This window comes from Gobius niger, assembly GCF_951799975.1.
Source record: "Gobius niger genome assembly, chromosome: 22".
Taxonomy (NCBI): Eukaryota; Metazoa; Chordata; class Actinopteri; order Gobiiformes; family Gobiidae; genus Gobius; species Gobius niger.
Window position 1 is genome coordinate 12099584 of NC_136873.1, and position 10983 is coordinate 12110566.

Here is a 10983-nt window from a genome sequence, read left to right on the forward strand (position 1 = left end):
TAAATGTCTGTGTCCATAGAATCCATATACTGACCTTGCATCACATGAATGATCGCATTTTGAGGGACTATTTTCTAGCAGATCACTCCGCCGCTGCATAGCTTATACAACCACGAAGCTGATGCTGCTCAAATATAACTTATTTTAAATGCAAAATAGTTAAAATCGACACAGACATTTATATGGTTAGTCTGGTGTTTTAAGTGATCTGCCTCAGGTGCTCTGTGGAGCGGGTCACACTGTTTTTAATGCAGGCTAGCTGATACCATAGACATGCACTAGCCTAGCATTAGCCTAGCACCGCGAAACTCTTTAAATATAAGGACTGCATGAATAAAAAAAACATATCTCCAGAAACACTCTGGATAACTAGGAAATGAGGCCCTTTGTCAAAAATCCTGAAACATCCCTTTATTTTTTGCAGGATTCCTTTAACCCCTTAACTCCCACCTGAACCGAGCACATTTTCTCCAGTTTGGCTTTACCCCCAGTCCAAAAGCTTCTGGAAAAAAGCAACAAAATTGAGACGAAAACAATGATGGAAATGTGACAAAAAAGTGAGAAAACATTGGCAAAAAACTGACGAAAAATTGATGAAAAATTGACAAAAGATTGACGAAAAAATGACAAAAATGTGACAAAAAAAATGACAAAAAATGTATTAAAAAATTGATGATTTTTTTTTTAAATGTGACAAAAAATGACAAAAATGTGACAAAAAATTGACAAAAAAAGACAAAAAAAAAAGACAAAAAAAGACAAAAATGTGATAAAAAATGGACGAAAAAAAGACAAAAATGAGTCGAACACCCAACAAAAAAATGATGGAAAAAAAAAATCTGATGACGTGAGGAAAAAGATCCTCTCGGTTCAGGCGGGAGTTAAGAGGTTAAGGCCACTGGTGGATCGCGTCTCTGTAACTTTAAACTTTATCCAAAAAGTTGTGCTGAGCAAACCAGAAGAGGGGCACGTGGTCACCGCAATCATCCCGTCGAGAAGCTAATAATTAAAACGAAGCCACGCCCCCTCCCAGGCCACTTCAGACAAACTTTCTGCTCCGGTTACGCACGGTTACGCACGGCGCGCGCTGAACTCCTCCATCCACAAACTCCTCTCGCTGCGGTTGTCATAATAAACATTTGCGAAATCTCTATCTGCGGGCCACAAACGCTCACTTTCTACCCCTCTCTGTCCCACATCCAGGCGAACTACCAGACTCTACACGAAGAGGGCGGACCGACCGAAAAAAAAAAAAAAAAAAGGAGAAGTTTGAAACCCCACCCAGAAAAGGGGAGAGAAAGAAAAAAAAACACCCAGCGAACCGTGAGGCAGCGAGAGCGAGCTTATAAAAATGAGCCTCCCCCACCCACGCCTCCACCAGAGCAGCGCCTCGCCCGCTCCCAGCAGCAGCAGCACGGCCAGCGCCACCGCGGAGAAAGACGCCGAGATGCCCGCCACGGAGAAGGACCTGGCCGAGGACGCGCCGTGGAAGAAGATCCAGCAGAACACGTTCACGCGCTGGTGCAACGAGCACCTGAAGTGCATCAACAAGCGCATCGGGAACCTGCAGACGGACCTGGGCGACGGGCTGCGGCTCATCGGCCTCCTGGAGGTGCTGTCCCAGAAGAAGATGTTCCGCAAGTACAACCAGCGGCCCACGTTCCGCCAGATGCAGCTGGAGAACGTGTCCGTGGCGCTGGAGTTCCTGGACAAGGAGAACATCAAGCTGGTGTCCATCGGTGAGTGGGGGATTGGGGTTTGCTGTACAGGGTAGACAGAGGGGGGAGAGTTTGGTGGGAGGGAGGGGGGGAGGAAAAGTTGGAATGGGAATGAATGAGGGGCTGGGTCCTGCTGCTGCTGCTGCTGCTGCTGCTGCTGCTGCTGTGAGCATGGCCTGGTTTAGCCCTGGTTTTTGTCCATTTGTTTCTTCTGAATATGATTGTAACCTCATTTACCATGCATTTACTTTGGATTTACTTTGGATTTAGTCTCATTTTGTCCATTTTACTCTTCTGATTTTGATTTTTTTTAAAAGTGACAAAAAATTTACAAAAAAATGACAGAAATTGACAAAAAATTTACAAAAAAGTGAGAAAAATTGAGGAAAAAATGGACGAAAAAGTGATAAGAATTTGACAAAAAAATGCGAATAATTTGACGAAAAAGTGGCAAAAAATTGACAAAAAAGTGAGAAAAATTTGACAAAAAATTGCTGCTGTGAGCATGGCCTGGTTTACCCCTGTTTTTTTGTCCATTTGCCTCTTCAAAATATGATTGTAGCCTCATTTACTGTGCATTTATTTTGGATTTAGTCTCATTTTGTCCATTTTCCTCTTCTGATTTTGATAGTATCCTCTTTTACTATGAATGTGTCTCTTATTCCGACCTTCCTTTGACTTGTTTTGTCCATTTTCCTCTTCTTAAATCCTTGTTTTCTTTGAGTATATTTCTAGTTTAGACTCGAATGTCCTTTTTCTTCTTTGTCTACATGATGTTGTCCCTTTTATCTCCCTTGTTTTGCACTTTTGTCCTCCTCTAAACCTGATACTATCCTCTTTAGAAGTTATCTCTGGTTCTGACCTTGTGCAGTTCTTGTTTTGTCCATTGTTTGACCCTTGTTTCATATTATTTGGTGTCTCTTAAAGGAACAGGCCACCGTTTTTACATACTGAGATATGTTCTTACCTGAGCTGTGACGAGTTCTTTAGGACCTGTCTGATCTTCAGTCACGTAAACACAGCGCAGACGGTGTTAGCATTTAGCCTCTCCCTCTCTCCTCTATAGCTCCAAAACAGGTCAAGATAGAAGCTACCGAGCTCTTCCACGTTTTCCCTATTTAAATATGGTTACGTGAAGTGTTCCACTACAAAGTATAATTACACACAATTAAACAATGTGGATTTTCTAAGCGGATAAAAGGGGGAACTATATTGTAAGGTGTAATAATACCAGGAGTAGTTCGAAATCCGCGCAGTAATCTTCACTTTACTGTGCGGATGCCAGTAGTAGTTTTGTTGTTTTCTACTAAATAAAGATACAAAGACATGGGGAGGAGCAAAGTGGTTCAACAGCCCATAAATAACATGATGCTACATGTTAGCATCGAGCTAGCGCTAGCTACGACCGCCGTTTTTTCGCTTCTACTGAATAATCTGCGGTGAGGAAACATCCACATGGGCCCGATTTAGACTTGACTTTATTTATGTGATAAATAAGTTCATTTTACACCAGAAAATGGCTAAAAAGAGTGAAAAAAAAGATTATATTTTCCCCCTCAGCGAGGCCACGCCCCTTCCTATGACGCAATCTTAAAGAGCCCATAGATACAAAGTGCTGTACCCGTTATTGGAAAACAATGGAGTGCAGGGAAGAAATGCAAAAAACACAAGTATTGAAAGTATTGCGATACGTGATCAAGTATTACAGCACAAAGTATATATAATTTAGTCCTGGTTTTGCTCTTCCTTCGTGCAGTACTTTTACTGTGACTCTGTCTGGTTTAGACCTTGTTTAGTAGGGCTGGGACAAAATATCGGATCGGACTTGGATCGCGATACTTTGTGCTGCAATGCCAAGTATCGCAATACTTTCAATGCTTTCAATACTTGGCATTTTTTTAACACACACTCCTTTGTTTTCCAGTAACAGTTTATACACTTTTCAATCTAAACACTGACTTTTTACACATTTTAAGGCAAACACGTGACTTGTTATAATTACTTCCTGTATCGGATCGGCCCCCGAGTATCGTGACATGTATCGGATCGTGACACAAGTGGATCGTCCCAGCCCTATCGTTTAGTTTTGTGTTTTTATCCATTTTTCTCTAACGTTAATGTGATCCATGTTCTCTCCCTGTTTCTTCTTCATGAGTTTGGTTTTGTTTAGTCCTTATTTCGTCCCGTTTTGACCCATTTTGATTATTTCCCTCCTTTACTCCTGAGTTAGTCTCGATCCAGTCCTTGGTTACCGTTTAGACCAGTTGTTGCCTCGCTTTACTCCTTGTTCAGTCCTTGTTTAGTTGCAGTTTTGCTCTTCCTCTGTGTTTATAGTTGCATTTATCAAACTGGGTCAAGCTGTAGAGTCGGACTCTCTGTCACAGCCCTGGTCTAATCCTGCCCGAGGTCTGCTTTACTCCTCCTTTAGACTCTTTACTCCGCCTTGGTTTAGTTTGTGTACCTAGTTTTAACCCACTTTAGTCCCGGCTTAGCCCTTTTACATTCCCTGTAAGCGTCACGCTCCCGCTGGTCTCCTGCTGCTGTTACGTAATCCCGGCATTCTCAACAAAACATGCACGAAGCCGCACGCTCGCTCCCTAATGCTTCACCAAAAACCCCCCCTCGGTCTCTCTTTTCCCTGGTTTGTGCCTTTTAGCCCCTGGTTTGTGCCTTTTAGCCCCTGGTTTGTGCCTTTTAGCCCCTGGTTTGTGCTTTTTAGCCCCTGGTTTGTGCCTTTTAGCCCCTGGTTTGTGCCTTTTAGCCCCCGGTTTGTGCCTTTTAGCCCCCGGTTTGTGCCTTTTAGCCCCTGGTTTGTGCCTTTTAGCCCCTGGTTTGTGTTTTTTAGCCCCTGGTTTGTGCTTTTTAGCCCCTGGTTTGTGCCTTTAAGCCCCTGGTTTGTGCCTTTTAGCCCCTGGTTTGTGTTTTTTAGCCCCTGGTTTGTGCTTTTTAGCCCCTGGTTTGTGCCTTTTAGACCCTGGTTTGTGCCTTTTTAGCCCCTGGTTTGTGTTTTTTAGCCCCTGGTTTGTGTTTTTTAGCCCCTGGTTTGTGTTTTTTAGCCCCTGGTTTGTGTTTTTTATCCCCTGGTTTGTGCCTTTTAGCCCCTGGTTTGTGTTTTTTAGCCCCTGGTTTGTGCCTTTTAGCCCCTGGTTTGTGCCTTTTAGCCCCTGGTTTGTGCCTTTTAGCCTCTGGTTTGTGCCTTTTAGCCCCTGGTTTGTGCTTTTTAGCCCCTGGTTTGTGCCTTTTAGCCCCTGGTTTGTGCTTTTTAGCCCCTGGTTTGTGCCTTTTAGCCCATGGTTTGTGCTTTTTAGCCCCTGGTTTGTGCCTTTTAGCCCCTGGTTTGTGCTTTTTAGCCCCTGGTTTGTGCTTTTTAGCCCCTGGTTTGTGTTTTTTAGCCCCTGGTTTGTGTTTTTTAGCCCCCGGTTTGTGCTTTTTAGCCCCCGGTTTGTGCCTTTTAGCCCCTGGTTTGTGCTTTTTAGCCCCTGGTTTGTGCTTTTTAGCCCCTGGTTTGTGTTTTTTAGCCCCTGGTTTGTGTTTTTTAGCCCCCGGTTTGTGCTTTTTAGCCCCCGGTTTGTGCCTTTAAGCCCCTGGTTTGTGCTTGTTAGCCCCCGGTTGTTAGCAGCGAGTTAGCAACGTTAGCCTGTATGTTGTAAACACTGCAGACGCTGCAGCGCTAACAACATTAAGCTCTGATTAAATCCAGCTCAGACTCTGGTTTAGAGAGCGCAGTCTGTAATAAAGTCAGCTCTATGTGGATTATTGGATTTACACTAAACTATTCTACAGTTTGTTGCGCCTCGTAGCTGCGCCTCGTAGGTGCGCTGGACGCACGTCAAATGGTATTGGTTTCTGGGACCTCCATGAATGAGTACAAGCATATGGTATCGGCCCGATACCCCATACTGGTAATGGTATCGGTGCATCCCTACTTATCATAATTGCTATATTGCAAAACGTATCGTATCGACAGGCAGTGTGGCTAGGCTCGTAGCAGCTAGGCTAGCTACTTATTTAATGCTGGCCTGGCTACTTAGCTGAAGGTGCAGTTGGAGGTGGTGAATCTCTGGGTAGGTTGAAAGTCGGACTCACGTTAACTTCACGAGCGATTCCCCCGACTCCCTTCACAGTGACGGGGACAGAGTGTCCTCGATGACTGGAGTGATGTGAAAGACCTGTATTACAATTGGCAGCAGTCATTGTTTTTTTCAGAGGTCCTCTGAAGAGGTGTGGTGTTTGACCTTTCAGTGACCCAGTTTTTTTCAGTTTTTCACTCCTGGTTAAACCGTATCCATGGTTACGTAAACATCCCATACCGAAAACCTACCAGAAACCCTAAAAAAAAAACAAATAAAGTTGATCCTGAAGCGTCATAGAAGTGGAAAGTAAATTCTAAGCTAAACACACACAGCCACGGGGTCACTGAAAGGTCAAATACGCATTTATTTTTACATGAAAAGTTGCATAATGCAGCTCAGGTCGTGTTTGAACCACAGGGTGAGCAGCTTTTCTGCACAAAACCTCACGGAGACGGGGTTTTGTCGTCTGCAAATAACCGTAAACCACCGGATTATGCAATTGCAGCCTTTTAGTTTTGCTGAATGAGGCTAAAGGTTATTTCATGAGTTTGCAGAAGAAGAAAATTTAAGTCGAGTTTTTGACGATATGAACTTTGCAGTGAGCAGACGGGTTTACAGACACTCCCTGAGGACGAGCCGATGATGAAGTCTGTATCACAGGCTGAGTCACCGTCTGCAGACCTGGTGTAGTCCTGGATCCAGACCTGGTGTAGTCCTGTATCCAGACCTGGTGTTGTCCTGTATCCAGACCCTGGTGTAGTCCTGTATCCAGACCCTGGTGTTGTCCTGTATCCAGACCTGGTGTTGTCCTGTATCCAGACCTGGTGTTGTCTTGTATCCAGACCTGGTGTTGTCCTGTATCCAGACCTGGTGTAGTCCTGTATCCAGACCTGGTGTTGTCCTGTATCCAGACCTGGTGTTGTCCTGTATCCAGACCTGGTGTTGTCCTGTATCCAGACCTGGTGTTGTCCTGTATCCAGACCCTGGTGTAGTCCTGTATCCAGACCCTGGTGTTGTCCTGTATCCAGACCCTGGTGTTGTCCTGTATCCAGACCCTGGTGTAGTCCTGTATCCAGACCCTGGTGTAGTCCTGTATCCAGACCTGGTGTAGTCCTGGATCCAGACCTGGTGTTGTCCTGTATCCAGACCCTGGTGTTGTCCTGTATCCAGACCTGGTGTTGTCCTGTATCCAGACCTGGTGTAGTCCTGGATCCAGACCTGGTGTTGTCCTGTATCCAGACCTGGTGTAGTCCTGTATCCAGACCTGGTGTAGTCCTGTATCCAGACCCTGGTGTAGTCCTGTATCCAGACCTGGTGTAGTCCTGTATCCAGACCTGGTTTAGTCCTGGATCCAGACTCTGGTGTAGTCCTGTATCCAGACCTGGTGTTGTCCTGTATCCAGACCTGGTGTTGTCCTGTATCCAGACCTGGTGTTGTCCTGTATCCAGACCCTGGTGTTGTCCTGTATCCAGACCCTGGTGTTGTCCTGGATCCAGACCCGGTGTTGTCCTGGATCCAGACCTGGTGTAGTCCTGTATCCAGACCTGGTGTAGTCCTGTATCCAGACTCTGGTGTTGTCCTGTATCCAGACCTGGTGTAGTCCTGTATCCAGACTCTGGTGTTGTCCTGTATCCAGACTCTGGTGTAGTCCTGTATCCAGACCTGGTGTTGTCCTGTATCCAGACCCTGGTGTTGTCCCGTATCCAGACCTGGTGTTGTCCTGTATCCAGACCTGGTGTAGTCCTGGATCCAGACTCTGGTGTTGTCCTGGATCCAGACCCTGGTGTTGTCCTGTATCCAGACCCTGGTGTTGTCCTGTATCCAGACCTGGTGTTGTCCTGTATCCAGACTCTGGTGTTGTCCTGTATCCAGACCTGGTGTTGTCCTGTATCCAGACCTGGTGTTGTCCTGTATCCAGACTCTGGTGTTGTCCTGGATCCAGACCTGGTGTTGTCCTGTATCCAGACCTGGTGTTGTCCTGTATCCAGACTCTGGTGTTGTCCTGTATCCAGACCTGGTGTTGTCCTGTATCCAGACCCGGTGTAGTCCTGTATCCAGACTCTGGTGTTGTCCTGGATCCAGACCTGGTGTAGTCCTGTATCCAGACCTGGTGTTGTCCTGTATCCAGACCCGGTGTAGTCCTGTATCCAGACCTGGTGTAGTCCTGTATCCAGACTCTGGTGTTGTCCTGTATCCAGACTCTGGTGTAGTCCTGTATCCAGACTCTGGTGTAGTCCTGTATCCAGACTCTGGTGTTGTCCTGTATCCAGACCCTGGTGTAGTCCTGTATCCAGACCCTGGTGTAGTCCTGTATCCAGACTCTGGTGTTGTCCTGTATCCAGACCTGGTGTAGTCCTGTATCCAGACCTGGTTTAGTCCTGGATCCAGACTCTGGTGTTGTCCTGTATCCAGACCTGGTGTTGTCCTGTATCCAGACCCTGGTGTTGTCCTGGATCCAGACCTGGTGTAGTCCTGGATCCAGACCTGGTGTTGTCCTGTATCCAGACCCGGTGTTGTCCTGGATCCAGACCTGGTGTAGTCCTGTATCCAGACTCTGGTGTTGTCCTGGATCCAGACCTGGTGTTGTCCTGTATCCAGACCTGGTGTAGTCCTGTATCCAGACTCTGGTGTTGTCCTGGATCCAGACCTAATTTAGTATGAAAGGCCTTGAGAACCAGTGCCTGAAGGGCCTGTTTCACCGGAGATGTTGTGGAGACTGCTGTGACCGGCCTGGAGACTATTTGGGAGATGTCTCTGAGACGTCCTCTGGAGATGAGGCGAGTCTCCAGGTAGTCTCAGTGAAAACGGAACCGGTTTGATTTGACTTGTGGAGTCACCGAGAGCTCTACGCCGCTTCAAGCAGTTGTGAGATGTTTCTGTCGGATTCCAGAGAGATCTCAAATGGTCATACGGAGTCTCTGAGACTCCGACAGGTCTCGGAGACGTTGCAGGGACGTCACAGAAACGTCTCACAGGTCGAGGACAACAAACACTGTTCGCAACATCGCCACAACTGCTTGAGACCAATCAGAGAGTACTTTTAACATTAGAGTTAAATGGGAGGAACAAAAGGTAGAAATACTGTCAATACACCCGATGAGGTCATAATGTACAACACTGGCATTTGAAGGAAGTGCACTGGAAAAAGAATAATCGTTTTATGGAAGTAATGATGAATCTACTTGAATATTTGTTTGTTAGTGTAGTTTATTTGAGCAATTAACATTTTCTCTTTCTCCAGAGTTTCACAATCGTACAGTTAATGGAAGCTCAAAGGGAGTCGACTGAAGCAAAAGACCCCTTGTTCATGTACATTACATTTGCAATTCCTGATGCTACAGTTATACATTACTTTTACATTAAATAAACAAAGTACAATCCTTCCTGAGTGTTCTATATCAGTGTCAGTACACAAATATATACCTATATGTATTTGTGAGTTAAGTTTTATCCTACAGTTGTTACAATTGTCAACATACAATCAGCAGACTTTTGCAGCACCGGCAAACAAGGAGGTTTTACCATTTCATATCATTAACACGGCATGCTAATACAAAATAGTAATACATTTAGTTAGTAGTTATTTATCATAACAATTGTCATTCTTGTCATTATCAGTGGATGAATGTCTGATTTCTATATTATAGTCACATTGGACTTCATATTCTGCCATCTTGCCACTTCCTTGTTGTCATTACTATCCACTATTTGTTATTGATATTAGATCAATGACATGTCCAATTTGTATACCCTCTAGTGAGGTGGTGTACTGGCCTGTTGAGAGTGGGTGGAGGCCCCCCCCCCAGCTGCCCTGACGTTGACTTTGTGGATGATGTTTACCTCCTATACTGTGTGATGTGTTAAAAGGACGAGGCTTTTTGTGCCGGTCGTGATCCATGTCTCGCCCCTAAGTCACTATTGTGTAGTTTGAGTAGTTATAGCAACGACAACGGAGCAACAGCAGCAGTTAAAGTGTTGCTTCTATAATTTGGATAATGAAGAGATTAAATCTAAGGATTGAGTAGATTTGGTCTTGTTTTAGACGAGATAAAACCTCTAGTCGTTATTCTCTTAATTCCGATAATTTTGCGTCATTTCAAGTGAAAATAATACATTTTATTTCTCTATAGCGCTTTTCAAGACACTCAAAGACGCTTCACAGAAAAACAAGAATAAAATCACACACACAGTAAAAGCAATTGTCTGATTTCAGGATTTTATTCTTGTTCCATTGGCGCTATAGCGTTTGTATCTCGGATTAGTTTAAACCTGTAATCTACATCGACAGTTTCAAAGTGATATCTCTGCATTTATTATTTTTTGTCCTCCAGCCTGCCTCGACAGACCCTGGCACTCGCTGCAGGTGAAAGTCCGAGCTCTGAAAACACACTGAGCCTTTTCTCTGAGGAAATGTTTGACTGCTGGTGTCATCAGAACATTTGTGAGCAGACAAGCAGCTGCACGAAGCCAATAAAGCCACATCACGAACAAGTACGAGCCAAACTCCGGCGGATCCGGAGTTACTCAACTCCAGCACAGTCACAGAACTTCATGTTCGAGTGACGGGACTCGGTTAGAGACGCCCCTTTGTGGGAGACGGGGGCGAGAAGTCTGAGATTATAGGTTAAAGGGACTAGATCAGGGGGGCAGTTAAGTTTCATAAGGGGCCAAACCGATTCTGCTCAGCTTTGTGTATTTTGAATCGCTGATACCTGCGTTAGTGAGTAGGACTGTTGTTTTCTATTTATTCGTTAAAGGGATGTTTCAGGATGTTTGACATAGGGCCTCATTTCCTCGTTATCCAGAGTGTTGCTGATTTCTGGAGATATTTTTTTTTGTAATTCATGCAGTTCTCATATTTGAAGAGTTTCGTGGCGCTAGGCTAATGCAAGGCTAGTGCATGTCTATGGTATCAGCTAGCCTGCATTAAAAACAGTGTGACCCGCTCCACAGAGCACCTGAGGCAAATCACTTATAACACCAGACTAACCACATAAATGTCTGTGTCCATAGAATCATTTAAAATAACTTATATTTGAGCAGCATCAGCTTCCTGGTTGTAGCTACGCAGCGGCGGAGTGATCTGCTAGAAAATAGTCCCTCAAAATGCGATCGTTCATGTGATGCAGGTCAGTTATATTCCAAACATGACTCTATGGACACAGACATTTATATGTTTAGTCTGGTGTTAT

The 10983-nt window shown here is 45.0% G+C and overlaps 1 protein-coding gene across 4 annotated transcripts in view; it reads left to right on the forward strand.

The window, feature by feature from the left end:
* Window positions 1-1229: 1229 nt before the first annotated feature.
* flna (filamin A, alpha (actin binding protein 280)) overlaps window positions 1230-10983 on the forward strand; it is a 99232-nt gene continuing 89478 nt past the window's right edge. For all 4 annotated transcript variants that reach the window (XM_079580842.1, XM_079580841.1, XM_079580839.1 and 1 more), the window contains exon 1: window positions 1230-1739. In XM_079580842.1, coding sequence (XP_079436968.1) covers window positions 1352-1739 — 388 coding nt within the window. In that variant the 5' untranslated portion in view covers window positions 1230-1351. The remainder of the gene's footprint in view (window positions 1740-10983) is intronic.